This window comes from Halichoerus grypus, chromosome 4 (assembly GCF_964656455.1).
Source record: "Halichoerus grypus chromosome 4, mHalGry1.hap1.1, whole genome shotgun sequence".
Lineage (NCBI taxonomy): Eukaryota > Metazoa > Chordata > Mammalia > Carnivora > Phocidae > Halichoerus > Halichoerus grypus.
In genome coordinates, this window is record NC_135715.1 from 2,362,347 (window position 1) to 2,378,315 (window position 15,969).

The 15,969-nt window shown below is 49.8% G+C and overlaps 1 protein-coding gene across 1 annotated transcript in view; it reads left to right on the forward strand.

Annotated features, from left to right (window-relative positions):
• Positions 1-393: 393 nt before the first annotated feature.
• The window catches only part of ANKRD10 (ankyrin repeat domain 10), a 32,050-nt gene continuing 16,474 nt past the window's right edge, over positions 394-15,969 (forward strand). Inside the window, exons 1-3 of the mRNA XM_036081628.2 lie at positions 394-738; positions 4,018-4,170; positions 8,288-8,379. Of these exons, the coding sequence (XP_035937521.1) occupies positions 529-738; positions 4,018-4,170; positions 8,288-8,379 (455 nt within the window). The 5' untranslated portion in view covers positions 394-528. The remainder of the gene's footprint in view (positions 739-4,017; positions 4,171-8,287; positions 8,380-15,969) is intronic.

A 15,969-nucleotide genomic window follows, 5' to 3' on the forward strand; every position in this document is an offset into this window, starting at 1 on the left:
CTCCGGCCCGCCTCCTGCCCCGGGCCCCGCCTCCTGCCCCGGGCCCCGCCTCCTGCTCCAGGCGTTCGTCGCATCCCCGCCCCGCCAGGCCCGGTCCCTAGCCCAGGCCCCGCCTCCTGCTCCAGGCGCCGGCCCCCAAGCCCCACCCAGCTAGGCCCCGCCTCTGGCACAAGCCCCGCCCCCTGCTCCCCGCCTCAGCGCCGGCTCCCCCCGGCCCAGACCCCGCCCCCCGCTCCCTGCCGGCCTGCTGCTCCACGCGCCGGCCCCAACCAAGGCTCCGCCAGGCCCCGCCCCCCGGCGCTTCAGGCCCCGCCTCCAGCCCCCGGCGTCCTCGGGCGCCGGCCTCAGACCGGCCCGCGGTAGGCCCCGCCCCCGCCCCGCCCCCTGTGCGCGCTCTGCTCCGCTCCGCTCTGCAGCCGGCGGGACGAGGCGGCCACGCTCGCGCTCCTTTGTGCTCCGGCGGCGGCCTCTCGGGTCCTCACCGCGCGTCCTCTCGGTCGGCTAGCCCGAGCTCTCCGGTGACGGACCATGTCGACGGCAGGAGCGGGCGCAGGCGTGGAGGCGGGCTTCTCCAGCGAGGAGCTGCTGTCGCTCCGCTTCCCGCTGCACCGCGCCTGCCGCGACGGGGACCTGGCCGCGCTCTGCTCGCTGTTGCAGCAGACGCCGCGCGCCCACCTGGCCGCCGAGGACTCCTTCTACGGCTGGACGCCCGTGCACTGGGCCGCGCACTTCGGCAAGGTGGGCGCGGGCGCTTTAAGGCGCCATTTTCCGCGGCTCTCCCGTGGTGGGCCGGGGAGGGTGGGGGCTGAGGCGCGGGGGGCGCGGGGAGTGCCGGGAGCGCGGGGCGGAAGCGGGGTCGACGGCCCTGGCGCCCCGAGCGAGGGGTCCGGGGCGCATGTGCGGCGGTGCGGGCGGCCCGGGGCCCCGCGGCGGGCGCGGGGTGTGCCGGGAGCGCGGGGCGGAAGCGGGCCCCGCGGCGACGGCGCCGCGAGGGGCCCCGGGGCGCATGTGCGGCGGCGCAAGTTTCAAACGGCGCCGGCTTCGCGGACGCGCCGCCCCTAGCGGAGGCAGTTGGCGCCTGCGGCGGGCTGGGCTCGCGGGGCGGAGGCGCTGCCCCTTGGGCGGCCGCGGGCCTGCGAGGCCGGGCGCTGAGGGCGGGGGAGCTGCGGGCGGGAGAGTGGCCTGGGCTCGCGGCCGCGGCGCGCTGACTTGCCCGCGGCCGGAGTCGGGGGCGCCCTCCTGTGCAGGCCGCGTCCCTTGTCCACCGCGTCTTAGGAGCGCTGGACATCCGGGAAGGACAGGACGCCGCCGTCCATTTCCCAAGGATTCGGGAACGCGCTCCTCGTCTGTCTTAGAACGAGGTCCCCGCCGCATTTCACAGCTGACACTGTGGACATTGAACAGTGCTCTCCCTGGGAGGCCGTACGGCCGCGGCTGAGGAAAGAAGGGGTCTCGCAGAGCCGGGTGCCGCGTCTTTCCAGGCACAGGTTGCTCTCTTGCTGCCGCTGCATTCAGCAGTCGGTGCTCCTGGGTGTCTCGGGAAGCGTGCACGCTCCAAACAGCCGGAGAGCCCCGTTCGTGCCGGTGGAGGCCGTGGGCGGGCGGCGGGACCGCGGGGCGGGGCTTAGAGACCCCAGCGCCTGCAACGCGCTCTCCCGCCTGCGCTGGACCTCGCCCGAGGCAGTCGTGCCCCGAAGCTCTGCGTCCCTGTCCAGTGCGCCTGGCTCCGGGGTTTTTGTCCCTTAGATCGTGGGTAACTCAGAGCGCGGGTCCTCAGCATCTTCGTCCCCCCGTGCTTTGGGGACGGACAGCCTCCTGCCAGGCAAGGACAGCTGGTTTTGAAAAGGCTTCCCTGTTGATCGATCCTCCAGCTGAGCATGACACAGTATTGTAGGACAGCCTGGTGCATTCTGTCCGGCGCTTAGAACCTCATTACAGTGTTCATTCAGGGTATTTACCAACCCAGGGGTGCCTCCAGCTACCTCTCGGGATTAGGAGGAGCTGGCACAGGCTTTACCACGCTTACCACGGTACCTCTCGGGTTATGTATGTTGTACAAACAGTAAGAAGCAAAACCCCCCTGAATTCACTTTTTGGAAGTCTCTACTGTGGAACATAAGTAGTAGGTCAACCTTGGGCACCAGATGTAACCAGAGGCTGTTCGTTCCTTCAGTGTTGGGGCGGAAATTAGGCCAGAAGTGGGGCTCCAAGATCTCCGTTCAACCCCTCCCTGCCCCCCGGCCAGCAGCTCCCCTCTTTTTATCTGCATGTGAGCCTGCCCTGTGCTGGGGCCTGGGCAAGAGCCAAGTTGGCATTTAACACATAATGAACTATTCCCATCTTTCAGGCTGGCGTTCCGAGAAATGTGCCAACTCTGCACGTTACCTGACCTTTCATGAGGCTTATTTTTCCTTGAGAACTAAACATTATTTAAAATCTCTAGTTACACTTGGCTTTTACAAGCTGTCGTATGGAACAGTATCTCTCCCAGTTTCCTAAAGCGAACCCACAGGTAACAGATTTAAGTCCAGGGAGCTCTTGCTTGATCTTAATAAGTAACAGCTTTTGGCATACCCACTGATTTTGATCCTTGTTTCATTTTTTTTTTGGACTTGAAACCTGTTGGCCTTATCACTACCATTGGCACTTTCATTTTCTCCTAGTACGTTAATAACGGCGTTATGCAAAATTGCACCAAAGGTGTGTCTCTATCAGCCGTCACTCCCAGATTCTAGTTCCTGGAAGCCCGAGATCGTGTTAAATCTGTGTGCTCCCAGCGTGAGAGTCCATCTCCCACAAATGTGGATCGCAGTGACCTGTCCTTAGCAAGGAAAGGCTTAAATTGCTGACAGAGAATAAGAGATGCGGGGTCACATCGGGGTGTGGCCGCCTGTTCTTCCTCCGAGCTCTGTCCTGTGGAAGAGGATCATTGGCACTTGGAGCTTCTCCACTAACTCTGCCCTGTGCCTCGAGAGGGGAAATGGGCCGAGCAGGATCTGAGGACATGTGGGTGGAGCAGTGTAAGTCTGCGGACAGCAGGCCTTGTGGGACAGCGCCTGGCTCGCGGTGGGCACTTGTGGGGTATGTGTGGAGTGTGACGAGCCTCCTGCAGCCAGAGGCTGGGATGATAATTGGTGCCCGGCTGTAAAGTGTGGTCTTGCCACATGCGTGGTCCTCTTTCAGGCCCCTGGGAGGCCAGAGCTTGGATGTGCCCTAGGCCTTTTCCTCCCGGGGGGGGGGGGAGGGGTTGGAGGGACGTGCACAGTGTGAACACTCACTGCACATCGGGACTGGAGGCAGGCCTCGGCTGAGCTTTCCTCGAATGCGGCCTGTGGGAGGGTGCGCAGGGTGCCCTCGTGCAGAGCAGAAAACGCCCTATGGAGCGTTCGCTGTGGCTGCACCTCCTTTCAACAGCCGGTCACTGGCTTTGTTCTGTAGCATGGCGTGTGAAGGTGGCAAGACCCAGCTGCGGTAGAAGTCTTTGAGTATCGCAGTCTTTACTGATTTTGGCTTTTTCAGTTGTAGGAAAAACAGAATGTTTAAATTTGTGTGGCATCAATGTTTTTGACTTTCTATTCCTGTGTAACAGATTTTTTTTTAAAACCAGGATAAGGAAAAATACTCTTTAAGGTTTTTATTTTTTTTTTAAGATTTTATTTATTTATTTGACAGAGAGAGACAGCGAGAGAGGGAACACAAGCAGGGGGAGTGGGAGAGGGAGAAGCAGGCTTCCCGCTGAGCAAGGAGCCCGATGCGGGGCTCGATCCCAGGACCCTGGGTTCATGACCTGAGCCGAAGGCAGACGCTTAACGACTGAGCCACCCAGGGGCCCCTCTTTTTAAGCTTTTTTAAAATTTGTATTGCGAAGGAATGACTTCTATTGTTCCCTTAAACAGAAAAAAAGCTGGGCAACAAAAAATGCCACTTATCTACGTCACAGAATTGAAATTGTTTGTGTAACATGTAAAAACATATGAAACTTACACGTGTGTCATCCCCCTTCTGCCGTTTTCAAAGTTGGAGTGCCTCATCCAGTTGGTGAGAGCTGGAGCCACGCTGGACGTCTCCACTACGCGCTACGCACAGACCCCAGCGCACATCGCTGCTTTTGGGGGCCACCCCCAGTGCCTCATCTGGTTGATTCAAGCAGGAGCCAGCATTAACAAACCGGTAAGGGAGTGCCGATGATTAACTTGGTTTTTATTTTCTTTTTCCAGTTATAATTACATGGTGTTGAATTTTAAATGGGGGCCTTAATTAGAGTTTGATAGGTTAACCTCGGGGTTAACGGGGATTTACGTGTATGGAGTTATTTGTGGATAATAGGCCCTTCACGGAGCGGTGCGTTCTGTTTAGAGAGCGCTTTCACCTGTTACGTGACTTACCGGGATCCACGGCAATCCGAGGTGGCTTGCCCACGTCACAGCTGGTAACTGAAGGAGTCTGGCCTGGAGCCCAGGTTTCCCGGCTCCCCTGCCCACAGCGGCCTCGGCTTCCTTGCCGCACGAAGCGCTGAGACACACCCACACTAGCAGAAGGATGGCTGTGGCCTCGTCGGGGCCGTTGGGGCAGCTCTCCAGCACTAGCAGGCGGACCAGCGTGAGTTCGCGCCCTCTGACCGATTGCGGATGAGGAGCGGGGGGGGGGGGGGGGGGGTGTGCAAGCGCGGGCGGGCACGTCAGCTTCTCGGGGTGTTTTCACTATTCCTTTCACTTCCTCGAAGAAAACCTCAGGGAGAGAGTTTCGCTTCCTGGGGACTCTTGTGTGGACACGTGTGTGGGTGTAGAGGACTCGGGATAGTCTGGCCAGAGGGGTCCCGGGCGGAGACCCTGCCCTGAGGGTGGATTCGTCTAGGGGCTTGTGCCTGGGGCTCTGTAGGGATGCCTTTATGCCTTCCTTCTTTCCTCTTTTCCCTTTCTCCTGTTTTTATTTGCTTTTTCTATTAAGAATCCTCAAGGGCCTACTATGTGCAAAACAGTTTTTATTTCCTCTCTGCTTTGCTGTCTTTCCCAAGATTCATCCCTTGCTGATAACCAGGCCCCTCCCTCACAGGTCACTCAGCTGGCCACCTACAAGGCAGGAAGCGAGGACAGGTGTTTGTGGCAGTGGTTTAGAACGGGGGTCAGGGGAGTGACGGTGCGTGTCGCTTTGATCCGTGTGTTCAGGGGCCACGCAGCCCCCGCCATTACTGCCCCAGGCCTGCTTGTCCCCACCTGCCCGTTCCTGGTGCTGCCTTCTCTCTGCCCTGTTGTCCTGGCAGAACGCCCGGGACCCAGGGGTGCCACGCTCCACCTCCCCTGTGCCGCTCCCTGGCCTGGGGCAAGTTCTTGTGTTCAATGCCCTTGTTAATGAGATACGGATAATCCACGAATGGGAGTGATTAAGGACTAATATGGAACTTCGGTATAGATATTTTGTTCGTTTTCCTTTTTTTTTTTTTTTAAGATTTTATTTATTTATTTATTTGAGAGAGCGTACGAGCGGGGGTGGGGGGGAGCAGAGGGAGAAGCAGACTCCTCCCTGAGCCCCCCAGGCGCCCTTCTGGTGGTTTTCATTCAGTTCTCACGTAGCATCTGATTTACAGAGGTCGAAAGAGGTGGTCCCCCGCTGCCTTTCAGACCGTTTAAGTCTAGAAGCTCTTTTCCACATACCGTCGGACAGCAGCCCAGCCTCTGCCCTGGACCAGGGGCTGCTGGGCCCCCCTCGCGGCCCCCCAAGCCCTCTCGTGTCCGAGGCTGTCACCCGGCATCCCTGGGCCTCCTGGCATGGTTGCTGACAGGGTCTCGGCTGCCGCCTTGTGTGGGGAGTGGCGGCCGGCCTGCTGGGACAGGCACCCCCGACCTCGGAGGGCACGGCAGCCCTTGTGTTAGCTCCCCCCCAGTGGACAGTTTCTCATCCCCCACGTAAACTCTTAGAGAACCAGATCCAGGATTTCCTAAGCCCGTCTGTGTGCCTGCCGTTTTTCTGGACCTGCCGCGGCCTTTCTGCTCCTGCTCCAGTTTCCACCCACCTTCTAGTCTCGATTTTTTGGCATATTAATTCCTAACTGTCATCAGTTCATTGTCCTCAAGTCTAACAGAGACTGTGTTTGCAGTCTACAGACCTGGCGTGAGGGGCCGTTTGGAGCCTCTGTTTACCCACAGAGAAGGAAGTCCGTCTCCAGGTGATTTATTCTCAGCCGGTCTGTGGCCACGACCCACGGGCATCACGTTCTGCCGGGATTTACAAGTCATCTCTTTACTACCGGTCTAGAATTCTAGAATTTTGGTGACATTTGGTACCACCTCTAGTTTCTTGTAGCCAGATTAGAACTAGACTTTTCTGTATTTGCCATTCACGGTGACTTGTCCATCTTCAGACTTGTGGCGCTGCTCCCACTTTCCCTTATTACTCAGTTTGCCCACAATAGTTCTGGAATCATACTACAAAATAGTTGATATTTTTGGAATGTGACTTGTCTGAGCTTGAGACGTAATTGAAATGGCTCCTCATCTTACATCTTACATCTGGGCTGCGTGTTCTTCAGCGTTGGTTCTCCCCTCCAGCCCGAAGCTGTTCTCCTTGGAGGACGCACATAGGAGCTGGTTTTGCTTCCTCCTCTGTCCTCTGTTACTGTCCCATCATCTTCTTGAAGTGATAGAGCAGACTTTGACTATTTCTCCTTGTTCCAGGGTGGCTCAGTTGTTAGGCGTCTGCCTTCGGCTCAGGTCATGATCCTGGGGTCCTGGGATCGAGCCCCACGTGGGGCTCCCTGCTCAGCGGGGAGTCTGCTTCTCCCTCTGCTGCTCCCCGCTGCTCATGCTCTCTCTTTCACCCTCTCTCTAATAGATAAATAATCATTAAAAAATAAAAGAATCTGGGGCGCCTGGGTGGCTCAGTTGGTTAAGCGACTGCCTTCATCTCAGGTCATGATCCTGGAGTCCCGGGATCGGGTCCCACGTCGGGCTCCCAGCTCAGCGGGGAGTCTGCTTGTCCCTCTGACCCTCCCCCCTCTCATGTGCTCTCTCTCTCATTCTCTCTCTCTCTCTCTCAAATATATAAATAAAATCTTAAAAAAAAAACAGAATCGGAGTTCACTAGATGGCTCCCTGGGTGGCCACATGGAATTCTGTGTTTCTTTCTTCAGAAATGGGCTTATTCTGTGTAGAACTTTACATCACCTCTGAGCTCACTTTCAGTCAGTGGTCACACTTTTCTCTGCGCTGCACGCTGGAGTCTTTGAGGTTACATGTTGCTGTAGAAGCAGCGAGCACTCTTCACTTGGGCCTGCGCCCTGGGATCTGTCTGTGAGCTCAGGTGCGCGGGGGCAGGAGCTCGGCTGTGTCCTGGTTTATGAATGAACCGTCCTCGGGGTGCCGCGCACAGTGCGCCGCCGCCCCTCCCTTTGTTACGGGGAGCGCTCTGCTGCCAGGGACGGGGAGGCGCGATGACTCCGAACGGTGCTGCTGGGCCAGGCGGGAGGTCCTGCCTCGGGGTTTCAAACAGAAACGGCTTGCTCCTCTTGATTGCTGCATCTTTCTTTCCCTCTTAGGAACCAGAGAGCCCATGAATGGAAGCGTATTTCAGATTTTGTCCCATTCATAGTCTGCAAACTAATTCATCTTCTTCACTGTCCTTCCCAGCGTCGGCTCGCTTTCTCTGCCTTTTCCAGCATTATTCTGAAGCGTGAATCCCGCTCTGATGCAGCCTTTTCTCAGGGTCTGTGGGTGAAGCTGGCTGTGTGTGGCCCCGGGTCCTCTCCTCATCATTCCTGGCCCTTTAACCTCTACCCTCCTATTCTGAAGTGCGCTCATAATTGAGATTCGAGGTGCAGGGGGGCACGGGCAGTGTCTCCGCTCAGGCCCGCCCTGCGGCGGATGTGGGCACTCTTGGGTAGACCAGACGCTGGATGGTGTGTGCTGTACCTTGGCCTTGGTTCCTTTTTTCTTTTTCACCTGTTACAGGGTAATTGTTCTGGGTTTTATCTACAGCGCATTTGTGCTGAGCTCCAGCATAAAATGATTCCCGACGTCCGTGTGAGTGTGTGTGCTGTCCCTGCTCCCTGCCGGAGACGCCCCACGACTCTGCTCTCGGCCCAGGAATTCAGGAGAACGTGCCCGTTCCGTGGCCGACTTCTCTTTTCCCTCCCGCGTCTCTGGCCACAGTCGTGTGTGTTCGTCAGCTCTGACTCGCCGTGGTGTTTGGTCTCCGGGACGAACGAGGTGCACGGTGTGTGTCTGTTATGTTGCTTGGCAATGTGCGAGTCCTGTCGGATCTGATCTGTCGTGTGCGCCTTCTGTTGTTTCAGGACTGTGAGGGCGAGACCCCCATTCACAAGGCGGCTCGCTCTGGGAGCCTGGACTGCGTCAGTGCCCTGGTGGCCAACGGGGCCCACATCGAGTAAGTGCCTTCGCTTATCCGTCCTGCCGACATGCAGTCAGGGCACCGTGCTGACGGGCAGCGTGTACTGAGAGCAGGCAGCAGTCCTCAGGTGGTGTCTCCGTGAGCGCAGCTCTGCTCGGTAGATCAGGTGGCGTTAGTGGGCAGGCTCCCGTGGGGGTTGACAGCTAGCGGAGGGAGCCGCTGCGGGCTGTTGCCATGACGGCGTGTGAGGGTGGACAGAGCCGTGAGCTCGTTCCGTTTGGAACCTGGCATTGTTGACTTGGCCACTAACTAGTTGTGTCACCACGGGCAAGTCGTCAGACTTACTTTGCCAGTGTTCATTTTGAAATGAGGCCTTGGATTGGATTAGAACATCTTTTCAGGCCTCCCTGGCCCCCAGATCCTGACAGACAGCTAGCTTTTCTAAGTGGTGATTTTCTCATCTTTTAGCAGATGCGAGAACATTATGTTTTAAAGCATATTCTGACTTTTAATGATTTATAACCATATACATTAAAGACTTAGACTCCCTCTGAGCTCTTGATACCGGTGACATTATTGTAATCTTGTTCTGGTCCAGTTTCCCTGAGCTAGTTTGTTCGTGGCTTGATAGAACAGTATTAATATTGAAGTGTATTAATTTAAAGATGTGGTCTTATATGCAAAACTCATTAGCTAGCCATGGCATTAAACATTTATTTTAGGTATTAAATTCATTTGTATTAACTTTCTCTGAAAGATTTATATTGTAAAAATTTTTCTTCTGCAGTTCACAGCATTAACAAAATGGATGCGGTTTTCACCCCTAAATGTTGAGTGTAAGCTATAGAGCTGTAATAACCAAAATAACTATAATGTTAGCTTTTTTGTTTTGAGTGTCTTGAATATTTCATAAAAATTAATTACAAACCACTTTGTTCTAATTGGAAATGTGAAAATCTAGACTTTGGGAGAAATAAACCCACAAAACTAACCTAGTTTAACCCTTTGGTTTCCACTTCATTGTTTTGACTCTGTGTTATAATAAATTTATTGAAAATAGATCCTGGATAGCAAAACCATATAGATTAATTACTGCAAGGCCTAATACCAGGGGCTGTCATTTGGCTCCTAGGATCTTAGCTTCTGTTTCATTTAAGTATTATGTCATTAAGATAAGTCGTTAGTTTGGGCTTGGATCTTTTCCATAGAAATTTAGTACTGTAAATATGCCCTGTATTAACTATTACATTGCAGGGTACCTTGTGACTTCATATAGTTATGACTTCAGGTAATGTAAAAACAATGGATAATACGAATATATATTATATAATTTGAGATGATTCTCAATGGCTTGCTTCAAAGTGAAGTTATATGTGCATTTTTTTAGCTGTGTTTAGATTAAAAACTCAAATCTTTATTTTAATAACAGAAGCTTTGATTATGAAATACAGAGTCATATAAAATCAATGATTACATTGCTTGTCATTTATTGAAATAATAATTAGAAGTTGACCTTTTTAATGACTTATTTTTCTAAACAATAGTCTAATTGACCCTGAACATTTTATTACTAAGATGTTAGTTCTCTTCGTTTCAATGAATAGCTTAATCCTTTGAGCCAATAAATATTTATCTCTATATCCTTTTTTTAATAGGTGTCTTTCTAAAATGAGAATCTTTTGTTTACAATTCTGTCCTTGGTTACAGGACCCTCGAGTGTCTCTTTCCCACCAAGTGTGACTGAGCCTGGCCTCGAGTGCCAGGCTGTTTTTCCTTCTCAGTATAAGAGCCACTCCCTCGAGACCCTGCATTATGGTGATTTCCCTTGCCTGAACCTTGAGATGTTTTTTAGAAGAAGTATTTAGCCCGAGCTACCTAGCCTAAAGCAAGTCTTAAAATTCTGAGTCTTTGGCCTGGAGACAGAGCACAAAGAATCAATTGTATATGTGGTTATTTAGTTTTAACATCTGGAGAAATTGCCAGTTTTTCTGGGAAGCTGATTTGTAAATTGCTTTTTGATGTCTGTTCTGCACATTTTTATAGTTTAACACTTTTAGCCTACCAACAGATGATAGTTTGAGTCCCCCAAATTATGGTACTTAGATCTGTTTTACTTGTACTACTCACATGGTAAAGAGTAGTCCTAGCAAATAAAATGCCTTTTTGTTCTGTTTTGTTTTTTTAAGAGGATTGAGGGACACAGTATTAATTTACTTACCTAAAGTGATTTGTGTTTTTTCTAGTTCACAATGGGCCAGATTATTAATTCTTCATATTACATGCTATAATATGAACCTTTCCTTTTCCTGTGAAGAGATTGAAAGCTGTCTCGTATCAGTATTTTGTCACACTTGGTGGTGATTATTAATTTTGTTATTAATTCCTACTTTTTTTTTTTTTTTTTTTATGTATCAGCTGCATAAAGTGGCCAAAATCTTAAGTTGCTGCTTTTTTGGTCACTGGGTAGATAATGATGAGGGCAAGCGTACCCCGCGTCTGTGGCTAGAGTGGTTTGTTGTGTAACTCACTTGCCAATATAGGCCGCGTCTGTACGATAACGCATGTCAGCCGCTGGGCACCGTGTGTAACATTTTCTAGCACCACACGTGAGTATGTTGATGGAGTTTTTTTTTTCCTTCTCTTATTTTACATCTTGAGTTTTGGTGCCAAGTTTTCTTTTTCTCGTGAGGTTTTGTTTCTGGCTTATATGATGGTCATTATCATTTGCCATTGTTTACATCCAAAAGTAAAAATACGTAGGATTAAGTGGTAATTCTGTGACCAGGTTCAATGTTTGCATACTTTAAATCTCCCGAACCTCTGCAGACTCTTCTCGTTCCCATTTTTCTCCAGCGCATCAGGTACGGACTTCTCAAAAGTGAGGTTGTCCCCGTCCTTCGTTTGCTTGTGGGACGGTTCCGTCTGTCACTGCGGCCAGTACCGATTGCTGCCCGCTCTGAGGGCTTTGCATCGGAGGAGGGGCACAGACGAGCCTGCAAACTGCCATTGCCTCTTTGTTCTTTTTGATGATCAAATAAGTAGCAATGTAAGATGAAGTCTTCTGTGGTTTTGGAGAAAGCAAGAAAACTTGCTGACTATCTGCTGAAAGTTAAGACCTTTTAACTACTGACATTGTAAACTGCAGATTTCAAGCCTTGGATTGTCTTTACTTTCACTATTTGGGCACCAATTAATTTGGGTTACTTTGTTTTCTTGAGAGGTAAAGTGAACGTTTCCGTATCAACCAGATATTGAAATAGCCTTTTTTATGCCTCTGAGTAGAAATACAGGGACTCAGTGGGATTTAGAGTGAAACTACAGTTGCTGGGACTTCAGGCAGATTTGCTGGCCCATTTTGTGCCCTGCCACACGGGTGTTAGTGTTTAAGGAGGTCATGGCAGAGTCTCGTAGCTTCCGATAGGAGAGCATTTCTGTGGAAGCCACTGATTCCGTGGCACCCGGATCTTCAAAGGGGCTGTGTATATTCCCACTGGCCTATTCTGATCCCGGGAAGGACTTAACTGCAGTCATCAGATAACTGGAGAAGCATCAATAAATAGCCTTATGTAAGCAAGTTCAGTGACTCACTCTAAAAAAATCCTTCTGCCTAATTTAGAAAACAGGCACAGTTGGCTATAGTCACAAAAGTCTAAAATGTGATCTTAATAGACTTTGTTTTCATTTTGCAAAAGCATCTACACTACTGAACTTTGAGACATTCTTAATTGAAATTGAGTTGGTTTAGTTTGGTTCGTCATTGGTGGTCACATTTATGACCCAGCCTTGTGCGCTTACCCAGAGAGCCCTCTCTGGAAGCAGAATTCCCTTTAGGGCACCTACGTGCCACAAGGATGTGTCATATTGCTGTTGGGAGTTTGTTCGCAGCTCCTGCCCGAGGCAAAATCTAGCCCACACTCTGGTAACCATTCATTCATTCATGTTTGAAATTTGTGGTTTCTTTTCATTGGTTCACGTATTTGCCCCTAAGAATAAAAGTCTGTGAAATTTGTTAGAGTTGTAACTCTGAATTAGTTTCTGATTTTGGACCCTCTGCGTTCCCACCTAGTCTCGCCGCCCGTACCTCGGTGTCACTCCGGCACGCTTGTCCGATCTTGCTGGTGGCTGGCTCTTTTCCCGTTGTATTGAAGAGCTGCTGGCCTGGTGGACGAGATACTTCCCGACATAGCGCTGAAGCTCTTTCTGCCTGCTGACAGGAGCAGAGGTGGACAGCCAGCCCCCTAAAGCTGTGGACACACTTAGTTTAGAATTTTGATTAGTTTCGTAACACCTTGAATAGCGTAGACTTGGATAATTGTTTAATCACCGCTTTTCTAAATAGTGCTTTCAAATAGCCAATGATTTCCAAATCCAAATATCTTTTTCCTCTGCTAAATTATAGTGGGAGCACATGAAGCCTTTTATCAGCCTCTCTGAATGACACTCTTCTGTTTAACGTATGCAAACATGGTTGGGGTTCGGTTGCAATGTAAAACTACCCTCAGTGATGTTGACCTTGAAATGAAAACTTGGCACCAAATTTATTCAGGTAAATACTTTAAAAAATAGTTTCTTCCTCTTGTTATCTGAAGACTGTATTTAAGAAAGTCTTCATAATTTAAGAGTTTGGATACCAAAGGGTTAAAAATACACGTGTTTTTCTTTTACTGAAGAAATCTTAGATGTTTGCTAATGTTGTCTGTACAAATGGACATTTAGTGATGTTTTTTTTAATCTTTTTTTTTTTTTAACGATTCCATGTATTTGCTTATTTCCATCTAGGAATAGTTACTAATGTATTTGAGATACAGCATACCAAATTTTAAAGTAACCAGAATCGTGAGTGAATGGTTTTTAGTCCATACTGTTAAACTTTTGTTGAAGTATTGACATATTTAAATGGGCTTCATGCTGAAAGTGGCTGCAGGAGGTTGGAAGGCAGCGTTGTGGAGCCGGCCCCCCGGTCCCGGCGGTCCCGTGACGGTGGCCCGCGCCCTAACCGTGCCTCTGCACCCATGTGTGTCTATGTATTTTTAATGCAGATGTTGCCTGCGAATATGTGATCCCTTATTATTTCAGTGTCCTGTGTCATGAACCATTGCCCGTTTTAAATCACAGAGAAGATTCTGAATCTGTAAAACCTACACGTGTCAATGTCTTACAGCTACGTAATTCGAATTGACTTGATTTTTTCAAGTAATCCTAGAAAGGGGGAGCATTCCATATAGAAACTGCTGAGAACTGCCACAGGTGCCTCTCCGAACCTTACGGTTGTGGCATTGAATGCTCAGTATGGCTTCCTTTCTCCACACGAGGCATACTGTTGAGGTATTTGTTGCGGTGATTGGTTTTAATGCTAATCTAGGAATTCAGATATAGATTCTTTAGATTTGCATGCTTTGCTTACCCTAATTTATGATATCTACCTTTTATTTGTAACTAACAATAGTTAAGTTGAGATCAGAATTTTAACAGAAATATTATTTATATAAAAATTGTGGTTATCTTTTTATTGTCACATGGCATTAACAAAAAGAGAGCATCCTGAAGGAGATGTGACAGCTCAGATGCTAAACATTATATTTCAGTGATTGCCTGATCCGTGGTTTTTCAAATTAAAGAAAAAACGGTTCCTACTAGAACGGCTTCTCGTCTGTTCCGGGGGCGTGACACTGTAAGTGGAAAATAGACAGAGGACTAGCTGGCCACACAAGTGCTTTGGGGAGGGGTCCCTTGGTACAAGACATTTTAATATTCTGTCCAGAACTTCACTGCAGAAAACACAGTATCCCAGTGTTTACACGTTAGCTTTAGTAAAGCTTAAAAAAATAAGTTTCTTTGCCAGTTATTCAGCGGAAGAAATAATTCACAGTGACGGTTATTCGCTGTCTTCCGTTTTTCCATATTGCACTTTGGAGAGAATCCTAGGCCCCCGAGACGACATGGGCGGCCTGCTCCGAGATCACTCTCAGTCTCGGGGTCACAGGCGCTAGAACCCGCAGGTGGCTGCGCTGGCGGCAGAGTAACCCCCCCCCCCCAATCTGATCGTGTCAGCTCTTTTTTTTTTTTTTTTAAGACAGTTGACTTTGAAAGTTCAACAAACTAGACCCAATTTGAACATCAAGTTGATGGTTGTCTAATTTTTAAAATCTCTGCCCAGTTTCAAAGATTTTTCAGCTGGATATCAGAGCGGGTGAATGGAGAGCTTTTAGAAACGACCTCACAGCGCATCCACGAGGTTCTCGTCTTCCGAAATGGACAGAGGTGAATTTCACACATAGTCTGCGTTCACCCAGGTGCATCACACTGAAGATGCTAAATTCAAGAGTATACATTTTTTTAAAAGATTTGGCTAAAAATAATGTGTATGCTGCCATTACTACCCCAGTTTTCATGTAAAATACAGGTTTTGAGAGTATTTTTGAATAATTTCTTCTAGATACTTTAGAACTTTCCCTTTGGACTAGTGTGTGTAGACTGCAGTTGAGACTGACGTTTGTCCCAGCACCATACCTGAGCTCAGCAATGAGTGTGGTGCTGCCCCGCCCCGCACGCCCTAAGCGAGCGTCTGCAGACTGAAGGGTGAAGGCTCGGCTCTTTAAAAAGTACTGTGGCTCAGGTCATGAGATCGAGCTCCGAGCCCCACAAGGGCTCCACACTCGGGGGGGGGGGGTGGGGCGCGCATCTGCTTGGGATTCTGTCTCTCCTGCCCCTCCCCCTGCTCACACACACTCTGTCTTCCTCTCTCTAAAATAAATAAAGTAAAAAGTACTGTTCCAGACCCAGTGCGGCACAGGGATGGGGAGCCGTCCTGCCCCCTTCCAGTTCACAGTCACAGCCCCTGACTGTCAGGAAGCTAAGGGAGGAAAAAAAAAAAAGAAGCTAAGGGAGGGAGCTTAGCTTTAGTTTCTATTTCAACTTGGAACACAAAAGTTTAAAGATTTAATAAATTGATGGTGCATTTTCACCAGGATCACTGTTTCAGCTCTTACAACATCAAAATTGAAACATGCTCGAATGAGTCAGAAAAAGGATTGATTGAAAGACCTGAGCCTCTTTTGTTAAAGGTTCAGGTTTCAAGAACAATTCCATGTAATGATTCTTTATTCTAGTCCTTGATGTGGAAACCCGGGTGATTTTCAGCCTCTCTAGCACGTGTGAAAGTCCCCTCTGCTTACTGAACAGAGGGGACCCTGTGAAAGTGAGAAAGTGGCTTGAGGGATTTAGACTTGTAAAGGCTGTTTTCACCTCCCTCGTTGTAAGCACATTGCCTGATTGTAGGACACCAGGACTTTTAACAGAAAACACCCAAGTGGAATAGGGACGACCGTCTTGTTTCTTTCCACCTGCTCTCGGGGCTTGCAGTTTCCCTCTAGATATTTTTCTTGGTACTTAACATTCTGCAATTTAACCGACTTGGCAAGTTTTTAAAAGTCATTTGTTTGAATTGAGTAGTACATAAAATTTCTGGAAAGACAGCTTTGAGGAACCCATGGACAGATAGTTTTACAAAACTAGAGGACTAGTTAGCAGTATCATCTGGTTATATGTGACTCTGCAGATCTAGTCTGCTGCTGGTTTTTGTATGGCCCATAACCTAAGAATGATTTGTACGCTTTTAAATGGTTG